The following is an 18,425-nucleotide window of genomic DNA, read 5'->3' as shown; positions in this document are numbered from 1 at the left end:
AGAATCAAATTGGGTGCAGACCGAAACCAAGCACCAAGCTTGAATGGGTTAATTCCATTTAATTTCACTGATGAAATTGAGTGACAAGAAAGTATAAAAAGGGCAACATTCTTTCAAGAGGTGGAACCAGCAGGTGCTTCCACTTTCCAGCTTGTACTAGCTGTTCCTTGGTCATGCATTGGCGTGTATTCCTACACAATCAATTAATGGAGGTCAATAAACAATAAAGCAACACAAAAGAAGGGAAATAATTTGAGGGTTGGGGGAGAGGCCAGACCTTCAATGATGTAATACAAGAAGGGCTTCTTTGTATGATTCACTTAGTTAACAAAATAAATAAATAAGCGTTAGCAACCTTGTTTGCTATGATCTGAAATTATGAATGATGGGCCTACCTCCATTTTCTCTATCAGCTCTCGGGGGTTCTCAGCAGAGACTACAATATCCCTTGCAGAGGGTTTTATGAAACCTTCCTCAACGCCTTTGTCGAAAAGTCCAAGCAAGCAGTCATAATATCCATCAACATTTAGAAGACCAACCTGAATGAATGAACATAATAATATAGAAAAACAGAAAGAGAAAATTTCGATCCTGTAGATCATGAAAATCCAATGATATATATCATTTAACCATCTGGGATTATAGAGCTTGATGGATGAGTAACCACCTTTGGATTAAAATTTAAGTTACTTATGTCAAGAACAATTATTGTTATTATCTACCAAGTATCAACGGAGGACAGGCCTCGACGCAACGGTAAAACTATAAGGGTGTTCTATTGCAATCTGGTAGTTACAACTTTGAATAAAGAAACAGACTTTCCACAAAGCAGAGGTGTGACACCTTACTTGTTCCTGATAAAGACTTCATATAACTTACACCTCGCCCCCACCCCATGTCCCCCCCCTGGCAAAAAAAAAAAAAAAGAAAAAAAAAAACCTGTGCTTTTCTTGTTCCTAACAAGGACTCCATATATCCTGTGCTTAAATCCCAATATTATATATATTGTGTTTGTTCACAACGTTTTCTCTGCATATATGACAGGAATTAAGCGAAGAGAGATGAGTGCAGTAGAATCTCTGCCTATTCTCTCTCCCACTCTAATCATGTGAGTCCCATGTAAATGTTTCTGTTATTCGCATCACAATTGGTGTAGCATACAGATTTTCCCCCACATTAGCGTCCTAGGGAATCCTCTCTTTTTATTATTGAAAAATGAATGTGTAACCTACAGAGAAGGTATCTAAGGTCACAATGTTACCCACCATATGTATTATCATAAATGCCCTTTTCCCTCAAGTAACATGTTTAGGTAAGCCACTCGCTATCCTATATTATTCTAGGAGGCAGCAGTAACTGCACTAAAGGTTTTGCTAAGGTCACAAATCCTTGATTGATGCAACTTAGGCTCTCCAAAAAATACACGCATTTATGGAAAAGAAAAGAAAAGTTATGGGATGCCTCCAGTTTTGTATATGAGGAGGGCCCACATGGTTAGAGAGAAGAGAGAGTGTGTCAAGAAAGAGAAAAAAGTATAAGATAACGCTTACTGCCGGCAGTGTGTACATTATTTTCCCAAATGTTACCTACTCAACAGCTTATAATGAACCCAAATTTACTATGGTTGATACTTGATCCTGGTGATGTTGCATGTCCTACTTTCTTGTGCTGTGGCTTATTTGTTCTGAATTCTGATGCCTTTTTGTAAGGTTATGTTTGTTCTACCATAGATAGCCTAATGAGGGGAAATAAAAATATATATGATGCATCTATTCTAGACTCATAAATTGCAATTGATGATGATCTACACTGCTAAACCATATTTCAAGGATTGACATAGAATTTAATTCACTAAAGAAATTGAGATTAAGAAGTTGCAAATAAAACCATATATATGGGAATAGCAAGAAGCAAACTTACTGGTTTATTGTGGATTCCAAGCTGAGACCATGTTATCACCTCAAGCAACTCCTCCATGGTTCCATATCCTCCTTCATTAATAGCAAACCAGTAACACATTCTTTAATTTTCAATCTTTGTCCTTTCCAATCCTACAGTACTTTCAATTATTTCCTCTTCTAAATCTGTGTTCCCTAACTGCTCAGTCAATACAATACCCGGAATTGCGACGAAAGCATCAGCACGGTGAGACATCTCAGCCTTACGTTCATGCATGTCTGAGACAACTAATACTTGACCCACTGCACGGCCTGATATCTGATAACAAGCTTTTCATGAACATGATGTATAACTTTGAAGCTAGAGAGAGAGAGAGAGAGAGAGAGATTAAGTGGATCATACCTCGTGTGAAATAAGAGCTGTTGGAATAACTCTGATCACAAATGAAAAAGAAAATAGAAATTCAAAAGTCATTTTATGAATGAGAAATATAGAAATTGTAGAGAAGCAGGAATTAATATTTTCTCTGTCTTACCCAAGAACATTACATCCACCATTGAAAACAGTCTCAGACACCAAACCCATAAGCCCAATACTTCCTCCTCCATAAATCAGATCCATCTTTCTTTCCACCTGTACATCATAATCCTAAAACTTACCCTTCAAAGAAATCCAAGAAAAGAGCCAAACCCAAAAAGAAAGAAAGAAAGAAGAAGAATCATAAAATTAATAAACCAGAAAGAAAAAGAAACATCAACAAACCAGTTCTCTTCCAAGATCAAGGGCTGCATCACTGAATATTTTTCTATTCCCTGATTTACTTCCACAGAAGACACAAACCGTTTTGAACTTCCCCATCTTCTTCTTCTTCACCTGCAGTACTAGTGGAATAGAAATCCAAGCCTTCTTGAAGCCTTCAATGGCCAGCAAGGGTACTAGTACAATATTTTACATCATTATCATCTTTCAATTTGTGAATAATAATATTAGTAAGGTTGTTAATGTGGTCAGGCCAAGCATGATAAGTGACAGATGAGGTCCATATAACCCATCAATGAATAGAATTGAATCAATTAAGTCAATGTAGATTCTGTCCTTCTTTCTCCCCCATCTGTTTGGAGCCAACAAAAATGTCATCTTCTCTTGATCTCATTTGGAAATCATCAGTGAGTGATTCATCTCTCTTTTAGTAATTCATTGCAAGCGTGTTCTTCTTAATCACACAACCCTCATGGGTTTTCACCCAAAAAAAAAAAACCCTCATGGGTCGGACCGGTTTCCATGAACCAACTACATTGTTGGGTTCTAATTATTCCATTATTAGAGGCAGGGTTTAAAAGAACGCAATTGGGATCTGGGTCGGTCCAGTCGAATTGGCATCGGTCTGGGTTGGTCTGGAATTAATTAGAATCGGCCAAATAAATATGCCCGTACAACCAAAAAAAAACCTAGAAATTTTGTATGGATCGATCTGATCCTTACTTTTAAAACCCTTCTTAGAGGTCGCTTGACTTTAGTGAACTGGACCCATTTCGGTTCATTGTCTGGTTCCTTTTTTTTTCTCTGAACCATGGTACTGCAGCCCTGGATATTGGGCCCAACCCAAGCCTTCTTCTATTTTTTTGCTTTTATGGCCCACAGGATGCGCTTGGTAACTAACAGAGATTTGCATATGCCCAAGGAAGAGCCCCACAGACCACCATCCTGGGCCCTACCTGGAAGATAGTGACATGCTATATTTGTTAGTGGGTGGTTCACATATCATTAGCCTTGCACAATACCCACAATTAACAAGCTATATTCGTTGGCCAAAGTAAACCAAAGCATTTAAAATGTGGGCTCAAGCATGCGTTAGAGATGATGATGGAACTGGGCCCAATGTGGGTCTCATCCTCCTAAGCTCCTATGAAAAGCTGTATGGTGTTGGTTCCACATACAAAGAAGATATGAACATTCAAATTCAAATATAGTTGTATATGTAAAATACACAAACATAAAGAATCCATTTCAGTTGGAATGCTTTGATCTTAGTTGGGTCACCACTGAACATAAGAGCAAAGCCCATTTACTTTTCAACCTCCACTTTGTCACTTACCTATATTTTGAATCAATAATATTTCAAAAGTCCATTTATTCATCATCATCAACAAGAACAAGAACAAAATTATCATTATTATATTTACATAATATAAGAAGATTTTTTTTTTTGGTGAAACATAACATAAGAAGACATGATATGACTTGGGTTATGTTTGATAAATAATGCAGCTCTCCATTATTTTATTAGGTGGAACTGGGATTGGGGTTGGGGGTAGTGATGAGACTTGGACTATGTTTGATATGTCTACTCAGAATAGATATATTTTGAAACGAAAAAAAAAAAAAAAAAAAAAGGTTTTAGAATGTGTTCTAGACCTAGAATCTATTCCAAACAATCATACCAAACATAATTTGATTGCTAAGATAATGGTTAACTCACTTAATTCAATGGTTAGTGTGACTAAGTCTAGAATTAGATAGAGACAATGACAAATATTGATGCTACAACTACGGACCCTTGGGTTGGAATGGGCTTAAGTAAGTGTGGAGCCCAAACAAGGTTAATTGGGCCTAATATAAGCAAACATCAAACACTGTGATATAGGAGCATCAAGCATGGATAGTTGAAATAAACATCCTCCAATAAACAATGTGATATAGGAGAATCAAGACTGGGTAGTTGATATAAAGATCCTGTATTCAAGGTTTGACTTTTGTTGTTTCCGTCATATATTTATATTTATAGGGTGGAGAATGTATTAGCTCATTCTATTTCTAAATGTGCGACTGATTATCCTTATAAAGGTCTTTGGGTATCCTCGTATTCTAAGGATTTGTTGGATTTTGTTCTGCAATTTCTGTCTCGAGGGGCTTGTTAGTTTTCTTGCCCAGGCCAGAGCAATGATAATTTTTGCATTTTAATTATGGGAGAGGGATAGGTATGTCGTCGATATCAAGTATGCTATCGGATAGCACCAATAGAAACACATGATGGAGTATAATTCCGAAAAGATATGAGCGTCATTTCAGAAAAAAGAGAAGAGAGAGATAGACACAATGGATGCTAGCATTCATGATATCGGCGGCAAACCCAACCTTTTCCCTTTAATTATATAGATACTAAAAAATGTCACAAAGGTTAGTGGATTGCCGGTCTATACTCTATATCAGTAGGAATCTCACAATATCAAATATGGATGGCTTTTTTTTTTCCGGAGAAATGGATGGCCCATGTGACAAGAGAATCAATCCTATATGCCTAAATGGCTAAACGGGAGAGAGTATGTTACATCAGAAGGAAACACCGACGCATAGAGTCAGTCACAGTCCCACCTTTGGCAGAGTTAAGGGGTAGGGATGTCATTACACAATGAATGAGAGATAGATTCCCAAACGTAGGGTAACTTCTTTTTCCTTCTATTTTTCAACATTATCAGTGAAATTCATTTCATTGATAACTTCTTTCGTTCTTAACAGTTTTGACAATCATCTTAATCTATGTGATATATATATATATATGTAATCTTTTGAAAATTAGACTTTGTAAGATTTGAACTAAGTATTACATATGGCCTTAATTCTTATTGGTATAAGCGGGTGACGAGTTGGTTATTGATATTGTTTAATAGTTGCACCTCCAACGTAGTTGTAGCCTTAAACCTTCAGAACAATTATAATGGCTGCTACCATTGAAAAATTCATATTGTTCTTTTACTTCCTGAAACATATGATTCATATTGCCAACTGATGAAATGGTGAAATGAAATTGCCCTCCTGATAATCTCATGAGCCAGTTGTTGGCTCCATTCAATGGCGACGTACATGGGAGATTCAGTGAGGAAGATGCTAACTAATCTTTTCTCATGATACAAGCAGATGCTAAATAAAATTTGGTTGATTCTGGATCCAGTCTCAACTCCCTCCGATTGCATCTTTGTTCTTCTCACTAGAAATCTGAAATTGGTCCCATGGACTTCCATCTGCTGAATAATTGATCAATGGCTAGTATGGGAACTGTTTCTACAGTCATTTTCTTGTTTTTCAAACAGGTATTTGTAGAAACGCAACCCTAAAATGATGCAGAAGATAATGAAAAAACAAGAACAAGCAATGCATACAGATTTACGAGGTTTGGCAAGATTGCCTACGTCCCCTGTGAGATGAGATCCTGCTACACTATTAATGGAGAATAGGGTTACAATACCCGTCCCTCACACCTCTCTGTATTGTTTGCATTACAGAGAAAGAAACCTTCACTACAAATATATAGCGAAAAACCCTAATCTGGGAAAGTACACAATTGTCCTCAAATAAAAAATTTGAGCTAGGGATTGCACCCCTACACCCCCGCTATGCAGGGGGACCTCCTGCCCCCCTTGCAACCTCCAAGGCCCCGCTAACTAGTTAGCCGGGCTGCCGTCTTGCCTGTCGAGTCGTTGCACCAGTGCTTCCTGGATTAAACTGTGACAGAATACAAGACATCGTACACCAACAGTATCCCCTTAACATCACTTGCTCTCCCTCAAACATTTATGACTTAGTTACATGAAGCCCCAATACATTGCAGAACAAGAACTCCTGAACCCGCCAAGTGCACAAGAACGAATTTCCAGAATGGAAGGCTCATTCCTGCAGGATTTAGATTGCATGGACAATTCATCAAAAGCAAGCTTTATGACTGCCGCCGATTCTCCATACTCATCTTTGCAACTACAAATGTGGATGATGGTCACCCTCCTATTTGTGTTCCTGACGAAGACAAAATCATAAACCACACACCCAACCTCCAAGCGCCAGTCCTTTTTAGCAAATGGTCTCCTCCAAGGTACCTATGGAGGGGATTGTCAGTTCTAATCTTGACAGGACAGGTTTTTAACAGGACTCTGAAGGGAAGGATCCATTGGACGAACACCCTTCAGCAGTTAAGAGAGAGTTGGTCCAAGATCAGTTGGGTTACAAGGTTCCATTACAAGGGAGCATATTTTTGCCCATACTAATATCATATAATCTTTATGATTATTAATGGATTGTGGTCGTCTTTAGGTTTATACTTAAATTTATACTCGATTAAGGATAGAACTAGACACCTTGTTTATATGGTCGTCACACCATGTGATTTTCAAAATGATGAATCCAAAACACTGGTGTGCTTACACATATAATGTGTGCATTTTATTGAATCACACGAGAATATTGCATGTGTCATTGCTAGTTGATTAGAAATAAAATTCTCATTTAAAAATTTTGATTGTCCCTTGACTTAAGAGGTCTTTGTCGTTGTGGTATGTACGTTTTTCTCCTAGTCAATTCTGGCCAATCCATGTGGATATGAGTCGGATCGACTCTATCGGGTTCCCATTTGGGGTTATTGAACCTTAGCTTGATCCAACAAAAAAAAAAAATGTTTTTGAACCGTAACTTGATCCAACCAAAAAACCCTTAGCTTGATCAAATTTCTTGTTTGACTATCATGGTTGTTCCTGTTAACCACAAGGTGGGCCTGCAAGGGCTCGAGCCAACGATTAACCATTTCAAATCCAACCCATATGTGATGTGGCCCAGCCCATTAAAACTCGTTTTTGCTTTTTTGTAAAAGGCCATTACAATTTGTTAATAGCCCTGTTTAGAGGCCTGACCACACGAGCCCACTAAGGTATTCAACTGAGTATATTTCCAATGCTTTTCAGAACTACCAAATTGTGTAGCGTAACGGGTTTAACCTCGTCGATGGAAATACCAAAATGGCCAAATAGAGGATCTACGGTCAGTTGAGTCAGTAATGGGTAATCTATGCTGCTCTATATATAAGCATAAGTCGAAAAAAGGTTCTTCTTTGTTATTTTCTTCGAGTAGGCGTTTTAGGGTTTCAGAGGACTCAGCAACTCTGCTCCGCATCGGCGCCAATGGCGGTCGTAGCTCAACCGGAAGTGAAGCTTTTCAACAGATGGACGTTCGAAGATGTTCAGGTCCGTTTACTCATGTCATCAACACTAATTACTTCAGTCATTCTGCGACTTATATTCGATGATATTTCTGGATCCCTAGAAATGACAAATTCCCAACTTTCATCGTTTTATTTTCATTACCTGATCTCATAGTGGACTGTCGCTGGACTTCTGATGCGTAGAGGCAATTTAGGCTGTGATAATGGTGAAGTCTACTGTTAGCGATAAGCCATCTGAGTCCAAGAGATCTCGGTAGCCACTTTGATAGATTTTTGCTCTTCATGCTATGGATCTAGTTCGAAACAATATTGTTAGCCTTCTTTATTCTTTTTTTTAATCTCCGAGTTTAGGATATATTCTGAATGATGTTATCCTAGCTTAAATTGAACGTGAGATTTGTGAGATCTGTGAAATTTGATGCCCCGCGTTTACTTTGCGTTGCGTGTATGGCTCTTAACATCCGATACTGAGTCTTTTATTTTATTTTATTTTTGTGGGAAATATCATATCATTTGCTACTTTTATTGGGTTGACACTATCTCTCTGAGTTTCAACTCAGAATCTCTCTCAACTTGCATTAGAGATTTTACTGTAATCATTTTGATGTTTATCTGGTGTAGAGAAGGATACTGAACAATAGTGATATTTATGGCGTCAAAACTCTGAAACCTAAGCAATTTATGGCGTCAAAACCCTTTTCGGTGAATAGTAGTCATGGACCATAGTTAGCAAAAACGGGAATGGTAAAAAAATGGAAACTGGCGATATGGGTTTTAAACAGTGAAAAATTCCAAAGGATATGTACAAAAAGAAAATGGGGGATAGCCTTCTTAGAAACTAAAGGGGGAAAAATGGGAATGCCTTCGTTCTTTTGGTCAAGATATTTCTGCACATAAGACAGTGTTTACCGGTTTCCCTCTGTAATGGTAGAATTCTGGTTGATCAAAAGAAAATGAATGATTGCACAGTAAATCTAGGGACCGGTAGAACAATCTTCAAATGCTTGATATCTTACGCACTTCAAGTTTCTATAGAAACTTGACTTTGACTTTGAATAAGTTTTTTGTTTGATATCCTATTCCTGACCCATCAAATACGTGAAGTACCACTTCATACTAGGTGAATAGGTTTATATGGAATCTCATGAAGGAGGTATGATAAAAAAGAATCCATGATTTGCTCCCTGTTGAAGTATTGATTTTGAGGTATGTGGAAGTTATCTTCACCTGTGCAGTTCGTGTTGACACAGTCAACGAGAGTTGAAATCATAAACCATGCATTAGGATTCAAATGGTTAGAATTTTAATGTTTGAACTGGGGAGAAAATTAGCCAATTGTGAATTGCTCATGGTAATTTTTATGTATTTTTTATGACTTTGATCATGTTCTTGGGATTCTGCGCAGGTTGGTGACATTTCATTGGTGGACTACATTGGGGTGTCTCCATCCAAGCATGCCACCTACGTACCACACACAGCCGGGAGGTACTCCGTGAAAAGGTTCAGAAAGGCACAATGCCCCATTGTGGAGAGGCTGACCAATTCTCTGATGATGCATGGGAGGAACAACGGGAAGAAACTAATGGCTGTCCGAATTATTAAGCATGCTATGGAAATTATTCATCTCCTCACAGACTTGAACCCCATCCAAGTAATTGTTGATGCAGTGATCAACAGGTATCTAGTCAGAAGTTTCCCCCGTTGTGTGCATTAATCTACATGCTTTTCCTGTATGTTAGATCTGTCATGCTTTTCCTGTATTTTAGATCTATCGGTTATTGTTTTTGTAGTGGGCCAAGAGAAGATGCTACTCGTATTGGTTCTGCTGGTGTGGTGAGGCGTCAAGCTGTTGATATCTCTCCTTTGAGGCGCGTTAACCAAGCAATATATCTTCTTACAACAGGTGCTCGTGAGAGTGCTTTTAGAAATATCAAAACTATAGCAGAATGCTTGGCAGATGAGCTCATCAATGCTGCCAAGGGATCATCCAACAGGTAAAGAAACAAGAAGTGCTTTCATCTATGACCTTCAGTTGGGAAAAATAGAATTCGTAGAAAAATTAACAGATAGACTATAAGTGAGGAGCTGCCGCAGGCGCATCAGTTAGATTTGAGCCAAAACTTGTTAATACTCTATCAACCTCACCTCATGCTGCTTCCACCTGATTGCCATCTATCATAACCCTGTGTGTTTATTATTATATTAAACCTTTTATTTTTTGCCTCTGCAGTTATGCCATCAAGAAGAAGGATGAGATAGAGCGAGTTGCTAAGGCCAACCGTTGAGAGGCATTTAGTTTACTGAGGGTGCTGATGGCACAAGGGATCATTTTTGTTCTGCTTCTGTTTATTGAACTTTCCTGCATAGTTGATTATATGGATCTTTTCCAGTTTTGTAGTAGGTAGTTTTGTTGCTAAATATGTATTTTTGATTTTGAGGATTGTTGTGGGATTCTCTTTTCAAGTATCAAACATTAGATTATCTTTCCTATAAGTGCGTCATAAGAATTTTCATCCTTAGGGTAGGGAATTTATTTTAGTGCTCAACATCAAGTATGAAGCGGTGCTTCGAAAGATTGTGTCATGTGAGCCATGGCAGGTTGTAGTTGCATAAACGATGTATACGGTATACCCAACCGCACCAGTGAATCGAACCATTGAGACCTAGCGAGGGTCGATTGTTTAGAATCTGATCGGCTGTGATCCCCGTAACATTAAATTTGGTTTGGACCCATATAAGCTACTCCATGGACGATCTATTTTATTCACGTATAGATTGGTTAGAATCTGTTGATGAGCAATTTGTTAAGAATCAGAGTGTTCTGATCTGCAGAGGAGCAGGATGTCATACACTCTGTGTTCACCTGGTAGACCAAGCCAAGGGTTCAAATTAGGGAATCTTCTGAACCTGGAATCGGTCCTGGGGTTTGTAAACTCAGCTGAGTCTAGGCTTTATTGGCCAGAATCGACCAAGTCAGAATCCTTTCTAATTTCAATTCTTGAATTGATCTGTTATCGGTTTGATGGATTGATCCCTGATTAGGCTGAGTTTGGAGTTGGGTAGCCAAAAGAGAAGAAAAGACAAAAAAATTATGTCTCTTTGATTGAAGAAAGCAAAAGAAATTTTTTTCTATTTTCTTGTATTTTCTTATGTTTAGGTTATGTTTGGTAGGCAAGAGAAGACAATAAAAGAAATGAAAAAAATTCTAGAAAAGAGAAAAATATAAAAAATGATAAGAAAATAAAAATATTATCTGTTTGATTAACAAATCTTTTTTGATAGCCAATAAAACTTCATTATTTCCTAAATTAAATCTTGAAATTCAAAAAAAAAAATCTTCCCTCCACATATCAAATAGGTTTAGAATTTCTTAAGCTAAGAAATAGAATAATGAATTTTATATATATATTTTTTCTTTTCTTCTCTTCTCTTGGCTATCAAACACAGCTTTAGGCATTACATTTTTTTTCTGGGTAAACTTTACCATCCTCCAAGTTGACAGTTTGAAATTCAAAAAAAGAATATTTTCTTGAGGCATATCAAATACAATTAAAATTTCTTAAATTCTATATATATATATATATATATTTAAGATTTTCAAACAATACTTTTTTTGAGATTCAAAAAAAAAAAAAAAAAAAAAAAAATCTTCCCTTGATTCAAGACATATCGAACATAATGAAAATTTGTTAAATTAAAAAAAGGGAGAGCGATAGGCATGCTAGCAGGATACCCAGGTATCAGGTATGCTAGCAAGCCTTGACCGTTGGATTAGAATTTACACCGTTGGATACTTGTTGTCTTACCGAACCTACCCAGTCCCAACATTCTACTGTCACTTTTCTTCTCCCTCACTATTTCCGGCGATCATTCATCTGACCTTAACCCTTCTCCAATCAGCGACCATTTTCCTCATCTCTCTCGTTTTATCCTCATATTTTTTTCTTTATCTCTCTTTGAAACTGTTCTGTGAAGTAAACTTTTTTTTTTTTCTGCAATAGATTAGTTGCAGCTCCATGCGGGAAGAGGGGAGAGAAAGAGAGGAAGAAGAGTGAACGCCTCGACCATAAGGTCGTCAATCATGCCAAGGCCAAGATCTTTGAAATCGTCCCCTTAGTTCCCTTCCTTTCTTCTCTGATCGAGACAATGAAACCCATATCTCCATCGTCGTTGATCCCTAACCCTAACCCTTCTTCGGCCGGCGACCATTTTCATCATCTCTCTCGTTTTATCCTCATATTTTTTTCTCAATCTCTCTTTGAAATTGTTATGTGAAGTATTTTTTTTCTTTGCAGCAGATCAGTTCCCTTCCTTTCTTTCTCTGATCGCGATTGCGAAACCCATATCTCCGTCGTTGGCGATCCATAACCCTAACCCTTCTCCGGCCAACGACCATTTTCTCCATCTCTCTCTGAAACTACTCTGTGAATTAAACTTTTGTTTTGTTTTTTGTTTTTGTTTTTGTTTCTTCTCTGCAACAGATCAGTTTCCTTCCTTTCTTCTTTGATCATGACAGCGAAACCCATATCTCTATCGTCGGCAATCCCTAACCCTAACCCTTCTCCGGCCAGCAACCATTTTCCTTATCTCTTTTGTTTTATCCTCATATTTTTTTCTCCATCTCTCTTTGAAACTGTTCTGTGAAGTAAATTTTTTTTTTTCTGCAACAGATCAGTTGCAGCGTTGTGTGGGAAGAGGGGAAAGAAAGAGGGGAAGAAGAGTGAACACACCCGACCATGAGGCAGTCGATCTCGCTGATGGTGGTGATAGAGACAGAGACGGTGATGGTGACGAAAATGGAGATAATGAGGGAGAGAAAGAGTGATGGTAGAGCGTCAAGACTAGATAGGTTAAGTAAGACAACAAGTATCCAACGGTATAGATTTGACCTTTCTAATCCAATAATTAAGGCTTACTAACATGCCTGACACCTGACTATCCTACTTAATATGTCTGTCCTTTTCCTTTAAAAACAAAAAAAATGTATATTTTTCTTCTTTTATCTGTTTTTTCTCTTTGAGTACCACAAATAAATCATGATTTGCGCCGTTGTCTTTTTGTCTTCGTAAAAATCCTAAATTCCACTGGGAGGGAGTATTTTGCTTCCAAGCCACAAAAACCGCACAAAAGACAAAACGAACAGAAAGTATACTTTTATTCGCAATTTTGGACGTCCTACAATTAAGGCCTTCCTTCCTGTCTTCTTCTCTCTTCGAACACAAAACAAACTAAACGCCACCGATCAAACAGATCTTACCCAAAAGAAAAATAGGTCTTTCTCCCCTTGACCATCCGTCTCCTTCTCTATGGAAACCAAATCCAGATTTTTCTGAAAGAAAAGAAAATAAAAAAAATCTCTCTTTCTACATTGCCTCTTTCTTCTCCCTACCATCTCTCTCCCCCCGTCGTCCCACTCCCCAGTGTGGTGCAATGGCCGACAGGAAATTAATGGTGATGATCAACTGGGACGGGTTGGGAGAGGATGACGATCAATTCTTCGAGTCCTTCGATCGGATGTCCTCCGCATTGGCCATGGACATGATGGCTTCTTCTGGCTCTGATGACGATGAGGACCAAGACTACGACGACAACCGCATCTCTTTTGCTTCATGTATTTCAGCAGCTCCACCGGAGGAATTCCGTGGCTTCACCAGAACAGCAGCACCCAGCAGAAGAATCACTCAAATGTCTGAAGATTACGATATGTGGATATCCGAACCAGGGTCCATCCAGGAGCGCCGCAAACGTCTTCTCCAAGGCATGGGCTTGGCCGGCTCTGCCTCCATTAAACAAGGCTTATGTCTACGTTCGCCCTCTGTAACCAAGGTCTCCACCACAAAAATCGGAGAACAACAACAAGAACCAAAACAAAAACAAAGGCAAATTCAACCTTCACCCTCTCCTTTGTTGATTCCTTCTACTTCCATTGTTCGATCAAAATCGGATGGAAATGTGGCATCTTCTTTCATGATTGCCCAACAAAGAATGGAGGATCTTCTTGGTGGATCATTGAAGAAGCATCGTCTTCTCCGAACCGCTTCCGGAGACCGCAAAACGCAGTTACAGAGCCCTAACTCTGCTAATCTTTCTCTGGATCGATGTGGAAGCCGTGCAAATGCCTCGCTTTCATCTCTATCACTAAATGGGAGAGGTAGTGGATTTGTTGTGATAAAGAATCTGGATACAGGAAAGGAGTTCATCGTCAATGAATTTGATAATGAAGGCATGTGGAACAGACTCAAAGATCTCCAAACAGGGAAGCAACTGTCCAGAGAGGAATTCGAGAAGAGTGTAGGGTATTCCCCAATCGTTAAGGAGTTGATGCGGAGAGAAAATGTGTCTAGAGATCTAAGCATGGTAGCCACTGAGAGGAAGGCCAGTATGAATCTACAGAATCTAAATCCCATCATTGGAAGGAGCTTGAGGAACAGCAAGAGAAGAGGAGCTGCATGGTTGAAGAACATAAAAGGTGTGGCCAATACGGTAACCGGACTGATCGGCGACACGGAGCAACGGTCGGTGAAGAACCCTTCACAATGGACCAAAGTCCGTCAACAGGGGAAATCCTATAAGGAGCTTACAGGGTTATATATGTCCCAAGAAATCCAAGCTCATCAAGGTTCGATTTGGACAATTAGGTTTAGCTTCGATACCCATTACCTTGCGAGCGCAGGAGAAGATCGTGTGATTCATATATGGGAAGTGATGGATTGCGATGTGATGTCGTCAGCTTCGAGGTCGCCAGAAGAAGGGAGATCCTGTTCCAGTACCCCAATCCATCCCATGGCTAGTGCAATTGTTGCCAGCCAGCAAGATCGATTACCTCTAGGAGAGGCTCAAGTGATGCCATCGGAGAAGAAGAGGAAAGGGAAGCTGTCGTCCAGCAGCAAGAAGGGTGGAAGAGTCCCTGACTATGTGATGATGCCAGACACTGTTTTCTCCCTCTCGGAGAAGCCTGTTTGCTCTTTCCAAGGTCATCTAGATGATGTCTTGGACCTCTCTTGGTCCAAATCTCAGGTCTGCCTCCTCTAATATTGAAGTTTTCTGTTAGTTTTCGGAGCCAGCGGCTCAACCAATGGAAGGGTTGAGATGCAAGGGACATGGGGATCATCATTTGCTAAGGAGAATGAGAGAGAGTGACACAGGCTGCACACCCAGCAGCATGCCCAACCTTTTCTCATGAATTTTTTTTTTTTTATAAATAAAAAAAAGTGATGTTCTGATCTAGAATCGGGCTAGATATGAGCGGTATCAACTGTGATCAATAATATCACAAATACCGCAAACTAAATCCATTCTCATGATGCTTGGATTACTGAGATAATCCATGCCGATATGAGGGAGGGTTTATATATATATATATATATAACATTGATAATTGTCATATAACCTTTTCTTTGGCTACCGCCGGCTGCCACCCCTGTTGGCAGCCAAAGAAATGGAATCAAGAAAGTTATATTTTAAATTACTAAAATCTAAGAAAAAATATCTGTGAACCCAAAGGTTAAGGTGAAATATTTGATTTCTTTGACTGCCGGTACGATTGCAGGCTACAACCCAATATCCTATGGATAATCTTTTCCATGAAACTTTCTTTGCTAAATTTAATATCATCACTGGTACTATAACTATAGTTTGTTATATGCGACTTTGCTAAACTATTTAGGTGATTTTCTGAGCCAATGACATAAATAAGTCTATGGTTGTGCAGCAATTACTTTCTTCTTCGATGGACAAAACTGTTAGGCTCTGGGACATGGAAAGCAAGACTTGTTTGAAGCTGTTTGCGCACAATGATTATGGTGAGATGGGTGACTTACTTCATTATAATTTGAGCATAATATTGTAGTTTATTATTTCATTTTTTTTTTTCTATTTTTCATTGTAATTTCTATTTGTTTTGCAGTTACTTGTATACAATTTAACCCAATAGATGATAGCTACTTCATCAGTGGTTCATTGGATGCAAAGGTTAGATTATGGAGTATACCGGATAGACAAGTTGTTGACTGGACTGATCTTCATGAAATGGTCACGGCTACTTGCTACACTCCTGATGGACAGGTTCACTTTTATTGATTTTGGACTCATTTTTTTACCCTTTTTTTCTTACCAACATTGTTTGGCACTTTAATTGAACATAAATATCAATACTTACCTGGAAGTGGTTAAAAACTCTGTGATGTATCATCACTATATTGGTAGCATTTGTTTTTTTACAACAATGTATCATTTTCGTCATGTGGTAAGTCAGATGCATGAACATACATTAAAAGGGTTTGCCTTTTCAGGAATGGCGAAATGGTTGAATTTGAAACTGGAATTTGACTTATGACTAATCTAGACAATTTTCCACACGACAGAATGAAAGCCATAGTTACAATTAACGCATTTGTCACCAATGTGGTGACAGCAAGATTTTCTCAAGCTTAGTTGTATTATAAAGAGACTTTGGATGAATTCCTGTGGTTCCCAAAACTTGATCGAGTTAAAAAAAAAAAACTTTGTCAATAGAAACTACTCCAATTGAGGAATGTAGTAATTTAGATATTTTCCTTAATTGCTAATCGAGTACTTGATTGATATGCAATTTTAAGTTTATTTCTGTTCTGATTTTTCTTTTTCTTCTTTTCCCATTGAAGGGTGCATTGGTAGGTTCACATACAGGGAGTTGTCGTTTATACAACACATCCGGTATGTTTCATTCTTATAATTTCCATTTGCTTCTAAAATAACTCGTGTTTGGTACACCATATTATTTTATTGAAGAAGTTTCTGCTATTGCAATTACATAATTTGGATATAAGAGTGTCTAAAGATTTCTCATTTATTGGTAGAAATTAACAAATGAGAAATCTTATCATTTTATGATTTTTCAGAATGTAAATTGAACCAGAAAGGTCAAATAGATATCCATACCAAAAAGAAGTCTGGGAAAAAGATTACTGGCTTCGAGGTAGCTCCTTCTAAGTATCCTTACTAAAATTTTTAGAATATATACTTATTTATATCATATATTTTTTTGGACACTAATGACTATTTACCCTGTTGCTCTTTTTAAAAGATGTCTATTCTTCACATTTTCTTTGCTACAATTTGAGTATTACCAATTTGACTAATGCCCTTCAAAACAGTTTGCCCCAACTAATCCATCTGAGGTGTTGATAACCTCTGCCGACTCAAGAATCCGGATATTCGATGGTTCTGATATCATTCACAAATTCAGAGGTACGTACCATTTACATTAATCTTAATTTGTCATATATAGGTAGTCTATTTTGATTAAGATATATAGCTTATTTATGTATGTATGTATGTAACATGGCTGCAAATCTAACACATAGTAATACTATTGGTTGGCATGGCAGGTTTCCGCAATACAAGTAGTCAAATATCTGCAGCATTCACTGCTGATGGAAAATATGTTGTTAGTGCAAGTGAAGATTCTCAAATATATATGTGGAAGCGAGACGAGATAAAAAATATAGGTGGTGGTGGTGGAAAAAGCAAGGGTATGATTACTACACGGTCTCACGAGCAATTCCATTGCAAAGATGTTTCAGTTGCAATTCCATGGCCTGGTTGTTCTACAAAGTATGAACCACCGACGTTGCCATTGCAATCAAAGAGACACTCAAAACGTTCAATTTTGCCATTACTTCCACCTTCAGGGGTCTCAAGTTTAAACCTTGAGGAAATTGCAGGCATGGTGAGCAACAACAGTAGAAAAAATCTTCCACCTCTTCCTAATAAGAAGAACAACAGCATTTTAGAGAGAGCCTCATCTAGTGTAGTAGATGAGAGGCTCAGTAAAACACCTTCTAGGACAGACTCCGGCATTAGTGCGAGCTCCTCATTTAGTTCAGATTCTGGTTATATGAAATATGGTGATTCACCTTCCAGTTCTGGTTTAGGCAAATCTTCATCCTCGTCTTCAACTTTGTCATGGCTTGATGGTGGTAGTAGCCACAGCACTGGGAATAATTGTATACAAGCAACAGCTTGGGGTCTTGTAATTGTGGCAGCAGGGTTGGGTGGTGAACTTAGAATATATCAAAACTTTGGGCTACCAATTCGGTTAAGTCGCCAAAGCAATCTCTTCAGAGACCATACATAAATGAGTCTTTAATTAATAGAGAAGGAGAGACCTTTTTTTTTCTTTTTCTCTTTATTTTCGGGGATGGGAGGACTTGTATATGTGTATGATATATATAGTTGTTATTAGCAAAGAAAAAAAAAAAAAGATCATACAAAATGTAGAGTTTAGAAGAGCAATTTTCCCCCCTTTCTCTCTATAATTGACTGAACTATTACATCTGAGCAATTGCCTAGTACATCTATCACTTATTGGTTCTATTAGTGCTAGAACTCTGTGGGCATGTTATATTCCCCACATCCTCTGCATATGTTTTTAAGTTTTAAATTGATTGATGTGTATTATAATTAATCATAACACGTCAATCTTTTTGTGTGGATCCTTGCACTTGTCTTTACTTGGATCTTCATGTAACCGACCTCATTGAGTTGGAATAAGGTTTTAGAT

General features: G+C 38.2%; 3 protein-coding genes across 5 annotated transcripts; 2 read left to right on the top strand and 1 right to left on the bottom strand.

The window, feature by feature from the left end:
• Positions 1-37: 37 nt before the first annotated feature.
• On the bottom strand, positions 38-3,030 carry LOC122088753 (probable cytokinin riboside 5'-monophosphate phosphoribohydrolase LOGL1). Of its 3 annotated transcripts, XM_042658077.1 has the most exons (8): positions 2,662-3,029; positions 2,435-2,532; positions 2,302-2,332; positions 2,118-2,217; positions 1,921-1,991; positions 396-539; positions 278-319; positions 38-191 (listed from the first exon to the last, which is right to left on the bottom strand). In XM_042658077.1, exons 1-7 carry the CDS (start codon positions 2,755-2,757, stop codon positions 317-319), a joined length of 543 nt encoding a protein of 180 aa, XP_042514011.1. In that variant the 5' UTR covers positions 2,758-3,029; the 3' UTR covers positions 38-191; positions 278-316. The 3 variants fall into 3 exon arrangements, 2 of the variants coding, with proteins under 2 accessions (XP_042514011.1, XP_042514010.1); XR_006143130.1 differs by having other exon boundaries at positions 278-539; positions 2,662-3,030; XM_042658076.1 differs by lacking the exon at positions 278-319 and having other exon boundaries at positions 2,662-3,027.
• Positions 3,031-7,748: 4,718 nt separating this feature from the next.
• LOC122088335 (40S ribosomal protein S5) lies at positions 7,749-10,370 on the top strand. Its single transcript, XM_042657569.1, has 4 exons — positions 7,749-7,904; positions 9,288-9,559; positions 9,673-9,876; positions 10,113-10,370. Exons 1-4 carry the CDS (start codon positions 7,842-7,844, stop codon positions 10,165-10,167), a joined length of 594 nt encoding a protein of 197 aa, XP_042513503.1. The 5' UTR covers positions 7,749-7,841; the 3' UTR covers positions 10,168-10,370.
• A 2,489-nt stretch (positions 10,371-12,859) lies between these two features.
• Positions 12,860-18,202, top strand: LOC122088301 (WD repeat-containing protein 44-like). The gene is made up of 7 exons (XM_042657510.1): positions 12,860-14,899; positions 15,594-15,684; positions 15,789-15,946; positions 16,525-16,576; positions 16,762-16,838; positions 17,017-17,110; positions 17,251-18,202. The coding sequence occupies exons 1-7, from the start codon at positions 13,313-13,315 to the stop codon at positions 17,997-17,999; spliced, it is 2,808 nt and encodes a 935-aa protein (XP_042513444.1). The 5' UTR covers positions 12,860-13,312; the 3' UTR covers positions 18,000-18,202.
• The last annotated feature ends 223 nt before the right edge of the window (positions 18,203-18,425 follow it).

Source organism: Macadamia integrifolia, chromosome 9 (genome assembly GCF_013358625.1).
Source record: "Macadamia integrifolia cultivar HAES 741 chromosome 9, SCU_Mint_v3, whole genome shotgun sequence".
Classification (NCBI taxonomy): domain Eukaryota; kingdom Viridiplantae; phylum Streptophyta; class Magnoliopsida; order Proteales; family Proteaceae; genus Macadamia; species Macadamia integrifolia.
Note: the sequence above shows the minus strand (reverse complement) of the source record. Positions and strands in the feature narration are given on the sequence as shown.